Source organism: Colias philodice, chromosome 3 (genome assembly GCF_061535455.1).
Source record: "Colias philodice isolate Cphi_HAF_F1 chromosome 3, ilColPhil1 Martin Lab GWU primary, whole genome shotgun sequence".
Classification (NCBI taxonomy): Eukaryota; Metazoa; Arthropoda; class Insecta; order Lepidoptera; family Pieridae; genus Colias; species Colias philodice.
In genome coordinates this window covers 1,767,468-1,788,856 of record NC_143088.1, presented here as the reverse complement: position 1 = coordinate 1,788,856, position 21,389 = coordinate 1,767,468, and the positions used below count along the sequence as shown (strand labels likewise).

Genomic DNA, 21,389 nt, shown 5'->3' with positions numbered 1-21,389 from the left:
AAGGAATGCGTTACTTACAATGTAAATGAATAAATTAATAATTATAGGACTGAGAAATTACATCAAAAAACAGAAATATTCATTCTAGTACTTTGTTTATCAAATGAAACGTACTATATTAAACACAGCCATAATAATACGTTTTAGCTACTAAAATAAACTATACTATACCTTACTGAACTATGCATTATTGTCTTACTGATGCCTTTATTAAAGATTCGTCAGTGTACGTAGCGTTTTTTTTTCTAGCTTTCTTAGACTCCTTCGAGGCCATCTAAAAACAATAAGATCTCTCTTAGGATACGTTGAGTAAGTAGAATAAAAAGTATTGCATTGGCAAAACAGCTACCTAGAATAAAAGATGATACTCAAGTGAATGATAATCAAGAAAAATACAGTGTATTATGTCTGACCTACCCCCATTTATGCTACGAATAATTGACTCTACTTCACATAAGGAGAATGATACATGACTGAATGAATGACAATATTAGGAACCTACAGCACTCTGGCCCTCACCAATTATTTATAAGGAAGATACTGAATAGAAAACTTTTCAATACGTAAAAAAGACGAAAAGTAATGCAAAAGAATAGCTATTTTTAATTTTTGCCCACTCCAATACTCATTCATGGACGAAAACTAAAACGTTTAAAGCTAAATTTAGTTTTCGTCCACTTCTTTAAATATTTTTTTATTTTGGCTGCACTGACAAAGCAGTGGACGGAAACCAAAAAATCTAAACTAATAGCAATAAAGATCACTTCGGGAGAAACTATTCAGTATTTTAATGGTCCGATAGAGTAAAAAGAACCTAACAAATATTCACGTAGCTGTTTGAGTTTTCGTCCACTTGGACGAAAACCAAATATTTTGAGAATTTGGTAACCTAGTATCCGTCCACTTAATTTTTCGAAGAATATTATAAAAAAAGTATAATAAACACTTCTAATTGCGTTTAATAGGCTTATATCTAAACATACGTACCAAAAACATTACGTAAACTAGCTAAAACAGTGATTTAACTTACCATGAACTTTTCTCGCTGGCAAATTTTTCTCTCGCGCGATGACATCTGCAAGGCACGGATGGGAAGCGGCCACTTTTACGTTAATTTTTTGAACTCTCTTCTTGTCAAATCAAATTTTCATGTTGATAGTACTGTTGCTTACACATTATGGAACGTAAAAAGTGCAAACTTGCGCGGGAAGGTAGGTTTGTATTCAAGTTTCACGCACTTGATTGTAGCAGGTCAGTCAAATGGACGAAAACCGAAACTGGACGGCAAACCAGCGCAATTACCCTAAATATAATGGTTGTTAGTTACCAATTGAATAAGTTTAAAAAAAACACAATTCAATTTATTATTTGATGTTTGTACTGCTACCATCATGCTAATTCAATTCTATTCTAAACAACGGAACCGTTTAAAATTTTAAAATAAAATAAAAAACCATGCGACTCCTGCGCAGAGAAAGCTTCCGATAGTAAAAGTTCACAATGCATTCATTCAACAGCACTTCATCAAAGAGATACTCTTATCTATGATCACACCGCAGCGATAAGGCGCGAAAACAAAACATCAGAAGAAAAAAAAATTGCCCCCACGTATCCTTGCGTTCCTTACAACTATACCCTTCCCTTTCCAACACGCACAACGCGTAATTGTCAGAAAGAGAACGATGCAAATGTCGCGGTGTCCAGGTAAATTCGAAATTCGGTTTATTCGAACGCGAGCTTTGCGCGCGAAAGCACGTGCCGTTCGGTTTGACGTTTGCGAAAAGTTTTTCGTTCAACCAAATATTTGCAGTGTTGGAAAATTGACAATAATTGGAACAGTGATGTGTTTCGTGATTCGATTGGATTTTGTATGTGAAGGGAGCATTTTGGTGCAGTGAAAAGGAATACAATTCTTTCGTACCAACTGTTTCGGTGAGTCAAAAGGGTCCTTTTAGAAGATACTTTTTTCAAAAGTTAAGGTTAAGGCTTTGACAATGGCAATCTTGATATATTACTTTGATGCGACATGTTCATTATTTCTGAATCTATAGATAGGTATAAATTTAAAGTTTTGCTATTCTTTCAATGAAAAGTTATTTTATTATGAAAATAATATTGTGTTGACTAAACTGATGACCAAACTTTGCTCGGCATTTTTTTCTGACTATGGTACATCACCTTTTTTGCCTCCAAAACTCCAACTTCGTGAAAATTGTTGAAGCCGTTTCTAAGATTATAACTATAGATAAAGGTATAAGATTATAATGTTCTTCAAGGGAATCAAACCCACAACTTCTGACAAAAGATACCTTAGATATCAATTCGTCCCCTCACGTTTCAACAAAATTGTCTAACATACACCTCTACTTCCGTTGGAAATTAGAATTTAAAAAATGTTTTTTATATTAGAACATTATTTGTCTATATTATATTTTCTCATTGATAATAATTTATAATTAATAATTTATGTGACAACCGGATCTACTTAGTTAATAGAAGATAACCGAATTACCTAATTTTTGATTTAAAGTAACGAATCCCGTTAGAACTAACTCAATTAGAAGAGGGTTTGAGAACCTTTGGCTAATATTTTTAAACATTTACACTATTTTGCAGATTTTCTCTAATAATATTAGAATTAAAAATTTGATACTTACTTATCTCTTAATTTTCTCTCCCCTTTTTATTACTCACTATTTCGAAATTCTTAATGTCAACTAAAATTCAAAGTCAAATTATTAATAAAGTTTAAAAAAAATGTGGTAATGATTCTAGATACAGTAAGATTATAAGATTATTTTTATAATTCTCTGAAGTCACTCTTCGTTCAAAGCAAATAAGGTAGGATAGACTCAGGATAGAGTTAGGGGCTGCTTAACATAAAAATGGTTGTAATTTGCTTTGGAAATGTAAATATTAGCTAAGGGTTCGAATATGTACTATTTGTTGAAGTCGGTTGAGTCACATTTAATATAGAGCGTTTTGATTTTTTTTTAAATAAACGTTATAAAGGCTATAACAAGAGAAGTTGTCGATTTTTTCACGTTTTAAAAAGTTATTTGAGTAAATATTATAAGTATACTAAATTGTTGTTTGTTTAATTATTCCTTTAGCCTTTTTCAAAAGGTATGTAGGTACTGAGGCTATAATCTGTATCAAATTTCTACAAATCCCTCCAAATGTTTTAGAGAAAAGAAGTGACAAACAAACAAAAATATACGCAACTTCGCTTCCATCTAAATATCGATTTTACGAATATTTATAACACTTATAAAGTGTAAAACTTCAATATTTTAAAATTGCGACAGGCTGTCAGTCAAGAAACATTAATCATCTATTGTCATCGCTTTTGATAGAGCAAATTTCATGGTCCGAGAATATGGGATTATAACTAAAAGAAATATTTTACTCGGTAAAGTTAAAAGAAATATTACTCTCGAGTAGGATATGTTGATAAAAATAAAAATGACAGTTACTGTTATTTTTCATATTTAAATCTGTTTTAATATGCAAAATAGACACCTGTACCTGAAATCTAATATCACTTTTATAAAAAGTATAAGATATTTTTAAAATATAAGCTATACCTAGCAACACTATTGAGTGTAGAGTTGCAATAGATTATATACGTTTGCCAAATCCCCTATTATTATGAAATATACACGGTCTATGTATTCAATAGCCAAAACTATTTGTAATTGACCTATAACTCTATCAACCACTTGTAAAAATTAAGTAGTTCCGATAGAAATCAGTATATCGTTCGCAAAAGTCAATTACTTTGAGTATAAAATGTATTTCGAGCGCACTCAAGACCCTTAATCGAAATAATAAAACAATGGATCACAACAAGCACTTCTCACACACTTAAATATAACAGCTAACCTCTGAGGGTCAGTTAGACCCTTAATTAATGTTAGATAGAGATGAATATATCCTAACTAAACATGAAAGAGAGAGAGCGATTCATAAGATTTTAATAAAACACCCTTTGAGTGCAGCGGACCGTGCGCCGATTTTTTGCGCGCTTTTTTTCGCTCAAATGAGAACTATGTTTTACAGTCTACTGAATTTTTACTAAATTACGCTGGACTCATAACTGTGGGAAAAGATATATCTATTAAATATTAATCTACATATAATATAAAAATGAATCCCAAAATGTGTTGGTAAGCGCATAACTTGAGAACGGCTGAACCGATTTCGATAAATCTTTTTTTATTATATTCCTTGAAGTACGAGAATGGTTTTTATGTAGAGAAAACGTAAATATGTACCACGGGCGAAGCCGGGGCGGACCGCTAGTTAATTATAAAAATGTCTGCATTGAACACACCTACAGCCTACACCTATTGTAAAGTTTATTAAAACATTAGCAACGTAAAACGTTGTAAAATAACCGCTCCTCTTATGATTCATTCTTCGTCTTTCAAAATTCGAACAAAAAACTCTAGTTTGCATTATCTGTAATTTAATCATAGACAATAGACAGCCCTAACGTCAAAATTAAAAACAAATCGTTACACACCGCTGGAGAAGAAATCTGAAATGACTCTTCTTGCAAGTAATTAGATTTCATTATCGTTTGCATCGTTTTAATATTGTGATTAGCAAAAAACCATGCAGCCGCTTCCTCAAGGCGTTAACCAAACCATAAAAATGTCTTATGAAATAGTTTTGTTATGATAATTCACTTGTTTTGATATTCAATGAGGAACGCGTATCTAATTATGATAAATAAGGGTGAGCTTTGGAGTATAATACTACTGGTTCTATAAATCTTATCTTTAATAATTAGTTTTTAACGTCAAACTAAACGAATTATTGAGCCATGCGCATTGCTAATCTATAAATAGAGAGTTGTAGATTATTACTTGATACTAATTTTATTTAATAAAAAATATTAAGTAATAATAAATATTACACTTTCTCCGCCTGAAATACTATCCAACTGGTAATTTGTTACTATTGTTTGCGAAAAGTTTCAGTTTTTTGTTAACCCTTTTCGATTCGTTCTCACGAAGTGTAAAGAAAGCATGACAACAAATATAATTTAAAAGGTAACATAGTAGGTGCAAAGTGAAATTACACTATTGTAAACAGTCTTTGTTGTATTTTTCTACCAATGCCTACTTAGAAGTAGGTAATAATTGCAGTCTTTGTGTATTGAGTTCGTTAGACTCTGCTTTACATTTTGTTAGATTTTTTTATCGTGTGATTAAAAAAATCTAATTAAGTTTGGTAGTTTTTGAAAGAGAGAGCATGAAAAAACTTCCCGTTCCAACTCATTTTTTGTTAAATTTAAGAAGTAGGCGTCTTCTATGGCATTTAAAAACCAAGACAATTATTGTGTCATTAAAACATCGCTCACATGTGTGACAAAATAAATATACTTACGCTTTTAGCTTGGCTTTTAGCGTTCTTGTGCAAAAATACAAAAAAAAACCGGCATTTCCTAAATCTTCCGTTACTTCCATTCCAAAATGACATGTTCGAATTTCAATTTGTTTTTTATTAAAAGTAAAAAAAATCAATTTAATATGATTTAAAGCTTGTTCGTACAAGCTACCCCAGGTGTTTGCCCATAAATCACCCTGCTTGGCCTCTGACCTCCGGGTTTTAAGGATTAGGGTCTCGGTTCCCAGGCTATGACTTAATACTTGAGGTGGTCTAATTTTTCACGTTACTTTTTTCTTGTCTATGCTTTTTGACTATATATATATTTTTGAATAAAGTTGCTTAAAAAAAATTAAATTAAAACACTTCAAATTATGATAAGGGTTTTTAAAATATACAATATGTACATTGTACACGACATCTATAAAATTTAATATCTGCTCTCTTTTTTATAACTCTATGTGTATAAAAAAGTTTGCAAATAAAAAATAAAACTCTAAATGATAGCAACAATAAGCTACGGATCGTAAAACCTCAAAGACTTAATATTTTAATCATAAAATGAGGTTATAAAATTTTACGACTTCATTATTGGCTGGTACAGATTAAGCAACGTTGCTTTTATAGCGGGGATGTACATAAAGTGTTGTTATTTTATTTCGCGATTTAATCGCCCCATATTGCTTTCAGTATATTTTGAAGAAATGTTATCAGACTTTAATTATCTGCATAAAAAGTTTGAACAAATCAGCCCAGCTTTTTAAATAACTTACTTTTGCACTAGATTACAATATAATGATAAATAAAATTGATGTACGGTAATCCATACGTCTTATTATTATTATTATTTTATCAAAAATTACTTACGAAAGATAATTATGATTTACTCTATGACTTTCACTGAAGAAATTAAGAATGGTATACTTATGACAATCTATAACAGCACAAGAAGTTAACATGGTAATAATTTCTTACCAAGTTAATAATAATGAGCAATAACTGTCGTGGAATCTAATATTCCCGCCCCTCAATATCGCCTCGTAAATTTCCCATACTACAAGAACGATTGTTGTCAAAAATAAATCATACCAACGTGAACAGAAGAAAAAAAAGTGGATCGGAACTCCTTGGACAAATACTGGCACAATGCGACTCTAGCCTCTATGGTTTAAAAAATAAAACGTTGACAGTGACAGCTGCGTTTGAACTTCGAACTTCATTTTTGCACTTCCTTAAACAATGATAAAGGAACGAACAGGATAACAATGGCTCGGAAGATTCGGAATCTGCTCCAGATCGGATAACAATTGCGTATTATTACTCCAATTTTTGTAACAACAATTGGGAAGACAACAATGCTTCCAATTTAAGGAACCCTTACTTATCTTAGCTTTGATATAACGGCATCTGCCGTAACTTATGTACAAGGATAATTTTTTTTACATGATTATGTGATAAACTAGAGTTAAATTACGAAATATTAAAAATATTGTATCAAATATTTTTATTTTCAGTATCATACAAATTTAAAATTTTTATTTATTTATTAAAATTAAACCAAATCTTTACTCTATTAACAAAATTTTTATTTATTTATTATTTTGATATTCTCACCAACATGTTTTTACATTTAAAGGAAACCAACCTCTTTGCTTCGGTTACAATTTTCCCTAAACAGAATTAGTGGCTTGTGCTGGCCACCAAAAAAAAAATTGTCTCCGTTCTTTATTCGAATTCATTTAAACTAATTTTAAACCACATAAAATCAACTAAGAATATTACGTAAGTATTCTAGTTATGTCTAATATTTAACTTACATACAGATAATTGCCGTCTTTACTGTGATTATAGCTTACTATACAGTAATGTTAAGCCTTTCAACAGCTGTGTTGTATCAGCTTTTTTTATCCTATAATTGGGCCGTGTTATGAAATAATTTTACAACCTGATAAGGGATTACGTTATCTAAACTAACGATAATATATTGGTTTTCTTTATGTGGTATGTGGTATGAAGTATGTCTAGGGTTTATAAGAGCACCTGTGTTTATAATTATGTATTTATGATTCCCTTATTAATTTCCTTTTCGATGTTAAATTCTTGTATATGTAAGGAAGGAGTTAGGAAGAAATTGGGGAAATGATTGAATTTTAAAATATTTTAAGTCTCACGTTGAAAGATATAAAATAGTTTATTTAAATTTTATTCAAATGTAGATTAGATCATTTGTATCGGATTTATATTATTTTGTTAGTTTTTTGTAATTGTTGTTCATTATTTTTTAATGTATTGATATTATATCAGTTGTAATATGTGTCATTTTTGTGAATAAATGTTTGTCTATTGTCTATACTCTATATAATGTTTATTGTTAACTTTATTTTCTTTATTTTAATATTGATAAATCTATTTGATTATCCAATTTAAACAAAACAATCGCGATTAATCCTTTCAACCTACCTACACAAAGACACATCACACATGTCAGTAAAAATGTGACCCACATCAAAAATTCCAACAATTAGTGGTAATTAAAAATGGGTTATTAAATTTGCCGCCAAAATTAACATAATATCATCGTCTATGCCTCTGCCATATGGGCATAGATTATAGATCAGAGATAGTGTCCGAACATATTGTTAGTACGTTAATAGCTGAAGGTTGTTGACCTTACCAAAATAAAGTTTCGACTGGAAAACAAAAGTTAAAGATTTTTTAAATTTTAACCGGTTTAAAACACGGTTTTTTATGTAAGTTATGAAAATAGAGCGTTAAACTTTACATGCGTAGAGCTGTAGACAGCAATACTTGAGAAATAAGCTAATAAAACTATAAAAATATGTACTTTATTTAGATTCCGTACATAATTAATATTCTTTTATAGAAAATAAAAAAAACCTTCGTCGCATTTAAGAACGTCGATAAAAATCTAAAGTGAGACCCGAACCGACCAATATTAAATACTATTCTATACACACATTTCATCATATTGTATACTGTATGTATTTCAATATTAATTTCATAAACTGCACGCCCCGAACTCAGCTAAGTAATAAAAAATAATCTAAGCTAGAGTCGAATATCCGTTTAAAGCTTTTATGAGATATTATTTTGATATAACTTTGTATTACATGATACAGTTACTGTATGCAACCGTTCTGTGATATTACCATAGTATAATGTTACTAGTTAAGTGTAAAAGCGAGCGAAATAAACGCATAAGAAGAAATTTTTTAAATTCTTATGGACTCTTAGGGCGTATACAGAAAGAAAGCTTGAAACTTATAAGCGCTTATCGGCGCTTGTCATGTTCATATAATATTTTCCTGCGCGGGTTACCAGCGCTGACAAGCGCCGATAAGCGCTTATAAGTTTCAAGCTTTCTTTCTGAAGACGCCCTTAGAGTAACAAAAAACTATAACGGTGTATAAACGAGTAAAAAGTGCGTCTATTGATTGGGAACTACTCGTGAAAAAAGGTTGCACTATCGTGTTATATTGACGAATTGCCTAAATAAAAAAAGTAGATGTTTACCTCACAAATACGTGCGCATTGCAAAAAAAGTTTATGCTTTAAGCTAAGAGATCTTTGACCTCCGTTTTATGTCAAAACCTTAGTCAAAACTGACCACGTAATCCGGCAAAATTAAAAAGTTTCCTCAAAAACACAAATACCAATAAAAATTAAAATTCAGATCATTACGGCTGGGTTCGCTCAACTTGGCTGCATAAACAATGCATATTTTTCCCATTTTACAGAAGTGTCCCCGAATAGGGGTGGCACAACTGAATTATTCATGAACCACCTGCCCTCAAACCGACGTTTGTTTTACAATAAATAACTAATTTCTAGTCATGCATAGAGTTTCTTTTAACAACTGTTCGCTTTTAAATGTGAGGCATAATATGATGAAATGTCTTTATTTTTTCAGAAAAAAACGTTTAATTTTCAAAAAGGATAAAAATGTTCTGTGATATACTAATTAGCAGTAGTTCAACGAATTAATTCAACACTTAATTTATTCAATAAATTCGACATACGTACTTAAATAAAATAAAGTCGTCTACATATATGAATAGTCTTAACTATTGACACGTGCGAACACTTAAATTAAACAAATTATAATAGAAGAGGACAATATTTCCTATCACTATAATCTGAAATATTTTACAAAGTAACAATCATCAAATAAATGCAAATGACATCGCAATAATTTTAAAGTACGGTTAATTTTTATCTAGATCATAAAATGACTACTGAAAGAAGTCTTGTTTATCAACGAAACGAGTTTATGCGCTGAAATAAAAACTTTGATCATATCACTTATAAAAATATCACAAAGCTTTCTACTAACAGTAAATGCAGTATCATTAAAAATTCACTCGCAATTTTCTCGAGAGCTCCCATCGCAAAGGATAGTCTTACATTGTTGCTGATTTAATAATATTTTATTTCATTGAAAGCGCTACTTCGTGCATATTTCATTACCTACTGTAATCAACCCACTCGAGATGTACTTGAAATTCGTCTAGATAACCATCAGCTAACATTTCTTTCAATTAAGTTTCTTCACAATGGAAAAAAATATTCGCTTTGGCACAAGCCGGTTGTACCTTTCATACCGACATCACTCCTCTTTGTTTAGCCGTATGTGTCACTCTTATTTCGAAAGCTATTAAGCATACATTTACTAGTTTATCCAGAAATAGGTTTTGTAAATTGACATTCGTATCCAATATGGAACCCGAAACTTGTTTCCTTACATTGAACGAAATGTCGTTGGGTCGACACACGGGCCGTACAAATCTAAATTTGCAGGGCTCAATCTAGACCTTATTCCTTTACAAGTTCAGGAACTGCGCGATCCAATTCCGTAACCTATGTTCGCGACGTTTTTGTTCTCCGACCCCAGGTTTTGGGAGTCGAGACGTGCATTCGATATTAAAAAATGCTGCGAGAAATCTTAAATTCAATTGTAATTTGAAAGCAAGGGAGAAGGATAATGGATCCAGTCGTACGCCCTGTTTTTGCGGTGTTGTATTTAGTTCGCGAATTCTTCAGGGTCGTTTTGTGTACACACTGGTTTCGGAACGCAGCATGTGTCTGTCATACTATGGTCCGTATAAAGCGCGCCAAGTTTCTAATTACACAGTCAATTTGGTACAGCGGGAAGTATGAATTATTGCCTTAGCGTAACCGAGATGAAATCGGCCGTTTTTAAATTCCAACAAAGGCACATTTAAAGGGAACTCCGAGGAATGAGTTTGCATAAGAATTGAATTTTAATAGCATATTAGACTGCGATTAGGATGCTTATTGACGTATGATTGACCTTATAATTTCTGAATGTGCTATGTAATTATATTTCAAGGTCTTTCAATTAGTTGATGCAAGTAGTAATTTGTTTTGTTATGAAAATTTGGGTTTATTTTCTCAAGAGCTATAGATTCATAAGTATTATGTTAACCTACAAAATTTTCTTGGAATAATAGATTCTCCGATTTCCATTTCAGTCATTAAACGCTCCAACGTTTTAATTCAATTTATTATCGTTCGGAAATAGATCACGATCCAAATATGAAATAACCATGGATAATTCTAGATAGTCAATTACAAGTCTATCACGACGTCGGCCATATTGTGATGTCCGTGAAATTGTTCTATGTGCACATTCCAGCCAGTAACTGTTAGAGAAGAGTCGTGACAAATCAGCTGCTTGTCATATAGTATGATGGATGCTCAAATTTACCTGCAATTTTAACCGACTCCAAAAAAGGAGGAGGTTCTCATTTCCACAGTCTTTTTGCTTTTTGTTAAATATACGATCACTCTTTTAAAGAAGACTTGGTGAAAGAAAATAATTTGAACCGGCGTTTTTAAATTCATTTGGTTGTGAAGTAAAACATTCTGTCTTATAGAATTAAACTGCATAGTAACTGGCTCATTTTAAATCAGAACATGTACTAAATAAAGCGCAGGATACAAAAGGAGTATCAATCAATCTTAATCTTGCCTTAGAAAGTATTGCATATAAAGCTACAAAGGCTACTTACCACCGGTTTTAATACAAAAAATTGTTCGTTATGTTACCGTTCCACCGCTCTTTGTAGTTAAGGTGGGTTCATTTATCTGTCACGGAAATTGTGTGTACTGTGCTTTTTATTTATAACTTTGTAATAAAGTAGATCAACAAGACATTTGTTGCGTTTGCGTGGATATGAGAAGGATATGATATTTTTGTTCTTTGTGACTAAAACTGCTGTTGAGATATAGTTATCACTTGTTATGTATATTAAATTGATAGTGTTTAAACTTATTGGTGCTCGTATATCGTAGATATGTTCCAAGACATTCATATTGTTTTTTTCTTTGTTTCAGATTCAAAATGCTTAAGTGGGCTGTCTATGGAAAGAAAAATCAAGACATTCAAGTTCACTCTGAAAATGAACACGAAGAAGTAGATATTAAAACCCGACCATACGATGATAAGTTAAGAAGATCTCTCGATGCACAATCTGTGAAAAAGAGCAAAAAACCCAGCAGATATCAGAGAAGATCTTTAGGTGCTGCTAGTAGAAAATCTAATGTAAAAAATGTAGATAAAGAGAATATTAATTATATAGGAAATACACCAAATTATTTTAAAGAAGGCTTCGTTAAGAAGCTGGATAATAATGCGTTAAAAGATGTAAGTAATATTACACCTACATCAGTCACGCCGAATTTTGAGCGGAGAAAATTTTATTACGACGAGAAGGAAGATATACCACCAGACTTACCACCGACTCCACCTACATACAGTAGAAGAGTTCGTGAAGCAAAGAAAAGAAAATTAGAAATGACTGCATCGAATAATAATGAAGTTTTTTCCAGGAATAGTGCTGTATATAAATCTGAAAGAAGAATTAAACCTGTTGACCGAAGTCTCTTGAGTGGTTCAACTCTTAGTCATAGTGTATCTGAACCATCACTTAATGATTTATCAGAGAGGTTGAGTATGACAACGGGAAGTAATAAGAGTTCTTTTACTTTTTCAAAACCGCTCAGTAATATCAAACCAATATGCACAACGAAAACTGTAAACGAGGATATTGTAGAAATAGAATATGATCAGGATTTAGTCATCAATTGTATAGAAAAACCTTTAGTTGATAATAGCAGGTTAGAAAAATCTACTTTACCCATATTTGGACATCGAATGTTTACAGATAATCCCTTATACTTTAATAAAAATGAAGAGGATTTGATAAACATAAAACCACTGAAGAGGACGAGAAAAAAATCGAATGAATTTGAAAGTTCCTTCAAATCTCCGTCAATAGATAAAAGAGATGTTCATGCTTTAGTAAGAGAGGGTTGCTCACCAGTATCAGTAACACCTTTATCGATTAAACTTGCTGCGTTAAGATTTAGCGCCATGAGTACACACACGAGAACTCAAAGGGAAGAATGTCCGAAGGCTGATGTAACGCAATATTTCCCAAAGGTAGATAACCCTTTCACGATATCGTTGAAAGACGAAGAAATTTCCACTGAAATGGAAAATAAATTCATACTTGGTAAAGATTCTTTGAATAGTGTCGCAGAATCTACCGTTTCAACCACTGAAATGGGAGATATTACGCTTGAGAAAATGATTGAGGATATAATCAAAAGTACGAAGATAGTAAAGTCAAAAAGAAGAATAATTCAACAAACTCATCATAATCCCCATATAGAAGAAGATATTTCACCAATGACGGAATCAAAAGATCTTTTTGTTAATCCGCAAACAAATATCAAAAGCAACTTAATAAAAGAAGCTAAATGTGTTAACATTTCTAGAGAAAACTCAGTGTCACCAAAATCAACACCAACCAAAAAATTGTTTCAAAGAGACACAACAAAACTTTTAAAGAATGTGCCTATTGGGGGTTTTATTTTAGATGATGGCGATGGTTACAATGAGCGGGAAGTAAGAACTCCAGATGCAGACATGAAAACTAAACAAAGATATATTGAATGTCTGAATAGGTCGTTAATGAGATCAAGATCGATGACCTGTGCAAGCGAAGCACAGAATTTGGAAAATATGTCATCAGAATCCACGCCAGATTTATATTTAGCTGTACAAGAATGTGGAAACAATAGATTAAGAAGACAAAAATGTATACGTAGAAAGAAATCGACAGTGAGCAATGATAGTCAGTTTAAGCAAAAACAATTAGATTCCAAGTCACTTATCCTCGCGCAAGACATGGGACTGCCGAGTCCAGTATCTGCGTCACCGGATAAGTTTCCTTGTGAGCCTGTCAATGATTCTCACAATAACGAAGTACCTTTAGAATTACCGAATACTTCCTTAGCATCATGTGTATCACACAGCAGTCTGAAACCTTTCAAGCCAATCCAAAACATAAGATCAAAGGAACTATTTACTTTGAATCATGAAAACGGCATACCTAGTCCCATTACGCCAATCCCGAATTTAAAACGAACGAGCAACATTCTTAGTGAAGAAAGAGCGCATAAAACTAGCAAGTTATATGAGGATATGCTACCAAATGACATAGCTACACCCGTCATTGAACATAGATCGTCAAGAAGATGTCTCACGTACTCTCCTGAAGAAAATAGTATAAGTAGTAGTGAGGAAAAACGGGGTAGTATAGCCAGCAATCGATTGGAACGAAGCGCGGATAGATTTCAAGCTCTCAAGGGAACTATTGACTTGGAAATTATAACTAGGAATGAAGTGATAGACGTGCACGGTGAGTGGTGACTATCGGCCCCTTTTAGTACTTTATATTTATTCTGAAAATAGAAGCAATTTTTATTTTAATTGATGTTGTTTTTGCAGTTATCCGTTGTCGAGATTTACAGCGATCATCGGGGAAAGTGGACGACATCAACGCTTACGCTAAGGTACTTATCTTAATATATATAAATCTCGTGTCACAATGTTTGTCCTCAATGGACTCTTAAACCACTTAATCGATTATAATAAAATTCGCACACCATGTGCAGTTCGATCCAACTTGAGAGATAAGATAGTTTAAACATATAGGTACCACGGGCGAAGCCGGGGCGGACCGCTAGTAAAATATATATTTTAAAATATATATTTTGAAAATTAATATTATACTTGACATTTTTTTGCATATAACAGATAAGTAAACTTTTCATTGAATTGTCTTTTAGACATTCTACAGCACCGGTGTCTTTAATAATGTTCAACTGGCATTCTCATATTGCTTATTAAAATTGACCTTTGTTCTGAATGTCTATTTAGAATCATAAATTTCTAACCTCGCGCGTGTTAAATACAAAAAAATTGAAAGCGTGGCATCAAATATGTATCATTTATTTTATGATTTTATTGCCGCTAATAATTTTATTACTTTTATTTCGTATGGTTTTATCAACGAGCTTTTCGGTATAGTTGTAAATGAAACTGTGACCTAAATACTGTTCTTGAATTGCTTATTTAAACAAAACTTTTATGAATAACACAGGCAGAGCTAAATTGAAAGCCTTTTAAATATTATTAAAGCTGCAATTTGGAATTTTATGAAAACATCTTCATTAACTCTTGTATTTTTAAAAGCCTTTCCATTTTGTTAAATAACTGTCATTGCATTGTGTTTATTCAATTACATTAATGTGTATATTTTTAAATCTTTTGGATGGTGCTTACACCGCTCCACAAACTTAAAATCTTGACACATTTCAAACGCAGTACACTCGTGTACAGGTCGTGATCAGCGGTGTGACAGAGGCCCAATCTCTGCCCTCACAGAGGTCTATATTTCAACGTACCTCAGTTCTCTATGGCAAGAGGGAACCGGAGTTCCAGAGGCATTTGAAGCTGCCCCTCCCTTCTGCTGTATACGACCACCAAATGCTACATATTTCTGTTTGGCACCGAGACAAAAAATACAGGTTAGTTTCACAAGACAAACACACATAATTGAAAAATACTTTAGCTCAAGCAGTAACGTTTCTTAACATCGTGATTGCGTTTAATTTAACGGATCATTATTGCTTATGATTTTACCATGTAATCCATAATTTATGAGTAGAATGTCTACTTGTTTCAGTAATAAGTTGTATTCCAGAAAAAGAGTCCATTAATGTCATGAATTATAAATCAGCCTAAACTTTAAACAGGATCAAGAAAACCCAATATTTTAAGCTGAAAAGGTGTTTTTAAGCTTTAATAATTAATGGCATCATTATTATAATTTATATTTTATATAAATAATACCTAAGTTTATTTAAGTATCAACAAACGTAAGGTTTTTGGCAAGTGTTTCACTCCAAACTCGATCATTCAAGAAGCTGCGTCGTGTGCAATCGAGCTTATCCGAACAAATATATCATTTTAAACCTCTAAGTGCATAATGCATTTAAAAATTCAGGTCAACTATTTATTTGCGTTATCTGTTACATTTATGCGTGAAATGAGACGCAAAGATATTCAATTGCTGTGGTCAAAATAAATATTAATTTGGTTTGAAGGAAAATTATATACATGCCGTTGTAATTAGAATCCTATTTTGAAATCTTAACATGTAATGTATTTGGAATTTATTAATAGTAATTCATATTGTCCTGCGCGACTCTTTTAAGTTTATAGGAACCAAAGGCCAGTACCATCAACTTTGAAACCAAAAAGATCTATCATTACATTTATCCTGACCAAACTAGCCGACCAACATTCTGGAGCTTTCTCTGTAATACGTCACACGTCCACTCTTGTGCAATCTCAAAGGCGAATTAAGCACCATATTAGCAGGATATTCATACATAAGATAGAGGGTACAATGCGCATCAGTGGTTGCGCACAACGATCGATCCTCTCGCCGCTAGCGTAACCCCGCCAGTCGGCAGAGACAAGTCCACCCTACACCCGCCTCTTGCGAAATACGCAAAAGTGTACAGTGCTTGTGATAGTGTGTGGATTGAGGATTTATATCGATAGCACGTAAGTAACGCACCTAGAGCTTACACCACCGCTTGTTGTGTGAATTTTTCAAGTTTTCAATTTTGGATTTTGACTTTTCGTGTGTCACGAGGAGCACGTTACGAAAATGTGACTTAATTTTTGTAATAACAGTAATATAATAGATGCTAAATCCATAGGAGTTAAATAATAAAATATATCAAAACCATATGGATATTAAAATCCTCCTTAAAACAATGTAATTCATAATGAAAGCTCTAGCATCGTTAATTTAGTTAATTACCGACGCATTGCAAACAATACCACGTTAATTACATAGATGAATATATAAATTATGAATTGTATTCATAAATTGGTTTGCCAGAATAAAATTATCAAATGTATGGTCATTTGTCGGTAAGGGAGTGTTCTTATTCAAGCGGAGTTATGGCGGTCTCTTATTTCACGATTCGTTAACAGAACACAGTTTTTTTTACAAATAGAAATGTATTGGACGTCTCCTTTTCCAAGTAAAATATAAGTAATCTGTCTTTCGCTTATTCCTTCCTAAAATTACACTTTCCTTTGTCGATCTGTACCTAGATAATATGAAAAGGTAGCCAAGGTAGGACACCTTTCATATCGTAACTCATCGATTTTCTCCATTTCATTAATGATTCCTCAAGGACATATGTATCTCTACGTGTATAATGTATATACTACCCTTGGCCATATTTCTTACTTATTTAAAAATACATATAAAGCTCGGTTCAAGCGCCTATTACCAAATTACCTAATAAATCCAACTCAAGAAAAATGATAATTGCAAAGTTCGTAAAACCCAGTGATCTCTATATCTTGGCGATCGGCCAGAACATCGAAACCTCTTAGCCACAAAAATAAAAAGTATTATAGCAGAAATACAACAAAAGCCTTCATTCAATGCGACTGCAGTTCTAATTGCTACTCTAATGAGGTACCAATTAAAACCCTTTTTGTTTCCCAGTCAGCTTTCGAAATGAATGCGTAGGCACGCTTATTTTTATCGATCTTTGGGCATATTTAGAGACAATAACACTTGTATTCAAAATAAGCTCCGTCTGCTTTTCCTTTGGTTATCACTTCAGGAAAATAGGTAAATGCCATAAAAGAATAGAAGAATTGATCCCGATTGTCATAAAAATATAGATAATTTAATGAGATTGGGTACACAATTTAGCAAAACATATGCTCTTTACAATTTAGATTACTACTATTACTGGGTTTGGTATAGGTAAACCAGAATCTGATGGCAATTAGGGAAATCAAAATTTTGAGTGTGCAACCCTAGGGAAAATGGACTGAACGATCTTGATACTGCTTATTTTTTAGTTTGTTCTCAATATCATTAGTCACATTACATAAGTGGACAATACTGTACTTAATAATGAGATATCCACTCATAGATGTAAAGCCGGTTATTAACTATTTTAACCGTGCGGTTAAAAATGCATTTTTCGTTATTAACGGTTAATTAACCGTTAATAACCGGGGGCGGGGGGAGGTTGCGCGCCGGCAGCATGAGATGATGAAAGGTTATCGTTTTTAGGCTATTCATTTCATAATTATTATGTTGCAATGATTAAAGAATCTATTTTAATCAATATGTATAGTAGGTAGGTATCAGTCGTTTATGTTATGTTATTTATTATAGGTATAGGTTTGTAGTATGAATATTTTAGATACTTAAATTGTGTTTAGTTTACGTTAAGTGACTTACAAAAAAACAAAACACAGTACCATTTTTATAGGTCGCAGTCGGATAACTAACCGTTTTTTACCACACTTTATGGGTAGCTAACCAAAAATTTAGTTAAATAACGGTAGCTAACGGGTTTTTTACAACTATATTAATCCACTTAATATTATGTAGGTACAAACTAACATGTATAATATACATATTACTTTTACACAGGTAATACATATTATTATTTACACATACCTATATTTGTATGTTCATTATCATTATGCCATGTGAAAATATCGATGTTATATCGATAGAAAACTAGACTGCTTATAATTTTTTATAAAATAAAATAAAAGTAAAATAAAACTATGTTTATTTTCGTAAGTATTAAAAGATATAAACATTATAAAATTGACTTGGACAGCTTGGACTTGACGAATAGCCGTATTGGAAACTCCTGTAATAAGTTTTCATAAAATTATATTCCAATCAACAAAAAATATTATAGTTACCTACATATAATATTTTTTAATTAAAAGTATCAAAGCGGGTAAGTCCAATTTACCAATAAAATCTTCTAAATTGAAAATTGTGATGTGTTTGACCCTTCTTCATCAAATATTTTTCTATACACATTATAAACAACACCTCTTGCTTGTGATCACAGCGGCTTTTTCGACATTTTCGAAGATTTTTTAGACAAAATCCTAAAAATTATTTATCAACTGCAAAAAAGACAAATAATTTGACAACCAATTTGATAGTTGTCAAATAAGTTGCCACATGAAAATCTTTTATTTCTTAAATATAAATATGCCATCAGATTCTGGTAGACCTATAATTCAGACATTTACATTTCATAAATCATATATTAATGCGTTCGTCATATTTTATAGTACTTCACATCCTAGCAGATAAGCCCGAGAGATTCAAAAGAGCATTCAGTCTAGTTTCCGCCCTTCTGTAATTAAAACGTTATTAATAATTAAACCAACATCATCCCTAAGCTTAATAACCCTTGAATCTACCGAGTTTACCGTACTAATTCGCAATAGGTATATACTCTGAGTAATATTCTGCGATATTTACAATAGGTAAGAAAATACCTTTATTGAAGGTAATTAGTTTACACAAAGTAATTGGTAGTTCAAATATTTAATATATTGTGGTTTACTATCTACAGTTTACAGTCACATTAATTTATTCAAGTATAAATTTATTTGGAGCATTAGAATATGAATTGTTTTGCACTGTGTGATAGAGTTCATTCATGTATGCAATAACTTGATAGTTCTTGTTCAGTAAAGCTCTTATCCTAACTATAATTCATCGTGGTTTATCCTCTGGCAAGAAAATGTTAAGAAAGTCTTAAAGAAAGGTTAAAAAAGGTCCAAGAAAAGGTTTAACATCTATAGTTTCCGCCTACCTCAGCTTCTTATTTTACCCGTATTTTTGATAAATGGGAGCTTTTAGTTTCAGATACCAAAACAGGATTATTACCTCTATAATAAGAAGATTGGTTGAATGGACGAATATCTCTGCGACTAATTCCTACCATTATATCTTCAAAGACCAACTTCTCTGAGCTTGAAACATTTCATGCTCCAATAATCTCAATTCCTCACAAATACAATCAGTCCTTTCCCATCTACAAACTATTCTAAACTCCAAAGTTGTTTATCTTCAATACCATTAAGTTTTCAAGTAATCCATTTGACTTATTCTTCAGTACAAGGTCGTTTGACCATTGGTACATAAAAATGGCATTACAAGGAGTAATTCGGTAAACAGTAGACACAGTTTACGATGTACGTGCCACCCTAAACAGTAATGGGACCATAAACTACGTTCTTGTGGTCTTTCAGAAAGGGCTTATCTACATTGTTGCTTCTTTAGTCTGCCTAATAATTGAAATTGGGACATTTGTAATATCCCAATAATAATTGAAATTGGGACATTTGTAATATCTTGTTTTCTTTTCAAATAGCATTATATCCGAACCATCTTTGATGTTTTTCTTTCGAAAGAACAACTTCCAAAGATTTTGTAATAACTTCAACTTCATTTTAACACAAATTTAGAAATATTAAATTACTGAAACTTCATAACCTTGTTATAGCCTCATCTTTTCAATTTCTTTGTAATATTTTAAATATCCACTTTACTCGCCATCTAATTTTTAAGTAGAAATTATTTAACTTTTCCATCTTATTGAATAATAGAAAAACTAAATCCTATCATCAAATACGTCATAAATCGTTTGAGCTAATATCCCAATAATAATTGAAATTGGGACATTTGTAATATCCCAATAATAATTGAAATTGGGACATTTGTAATATCATGGTGTATGTAGGAATATTAATTACTAGGCATGCTTTTATGATAACCTTAAATTCATATTATTTCATACGTAAGGAATTACTATTGTTTTTTATTACTTTTGCACTGCGTCTCCTTGTCCACCAGGTTGTCTGGAAGAGATCGCTGTCTGAGCGATAAGACCGCCTGTTGTGCTCTTTTATTAACTAATGTATTGTGTCCTTATTTGTACTTTTCTCTGTGGTGCACAATAAAGTATTTTTGTTTGTTGTTTGTTTACTATAAACGCGCAAGTTAATGAAAATGTAACTTTAGCATTAGTGTATTAAAACTGCTAAATGCATTTTTAAATAAATTTTTCAAATGCATCGCAAATCTCCAATATTCAAGAGCTTTCTTAAGCTTTATTCAGTCTCAGAAAAAGATAACATGAATTAAATCAAGAAGATTCATGTCAAGATATTCTAAAATATTTTTATAGGTCAAGACGCCTCCAAGTGCATTGTAATGACACTCCTAATCAGTATACTTAGGTCAAAAAGCTAGATAAGGGCGCGGTTCCCCATCGAGATATGCCTTGCAAATTGCTTCATTCTATTAGCGTCTACTTCTAAATGATTATTATTTGCATCGTCATCTACCTTTACTAAATCTATACTAATATTATAAAGCTGAAGAGTTTGTTTCTTTGAACGTGTTAATCTCAGGAACTACTGGTCCGATTTGAAAAATTATTTCGGTGTTAGATAGCCCATTTATCAAGAAAGGCTATATATCATCACGCTAAGACCAACAGGAGCGGAACACTGCGGGTACAACCGCGGGCACAGCTAGTTAACGATATCCGCTATAGAATAAATAATAGCGCACTCATTCTGTGTTTTGACCTTATTGTTAAGACTCTTGTTTTCTTTTGAAATAGCATTATATCCGAACCATCTTTGATTTTTTTCTTTCGAAAGAACAACTTGCAAAGATTTTGTAATAACTTCAAGGGCTTACATTTTAACACAAACTAAG

The 21,389-nt window shown here is 32.1% G+C and overlaps 1 protein-coding gene across 1 annotated transcript in view; it reads left to right on the top strand.

Annotated features, from left to right (window-relative positions):
* The first annotated feature begins 1,713 nt into the window (after positions 1-1,713).
* PsGEF (Protostome-specific GEF) overlaps positions 1,714-21,389 on the top strand; it is a 50,683-nt gene continuing 31,007 nt past the window's right edge. The window contains exons 1-4 of the mRNA XM_089713905.1: positions 1,714-1,932; positions 11,776-14,147; positions 14,237-14,301; positions 15,131-15,318. Of these exons, the coding sequence (XP_089570031.1) occupies positions 11,783-14,147; positions 14,237-14,301; positions 15,131-15,318 (2,618 nt within the window). The 5' untranslated portion in view covers positions 1,714-1,932; positions 11,776-11,782. The remainder of the gene's footprint in view (positions 1,933-11,775; positions 14,148-14,236; positions 14,302-15,130; positions 15,319-21,389) is intronic.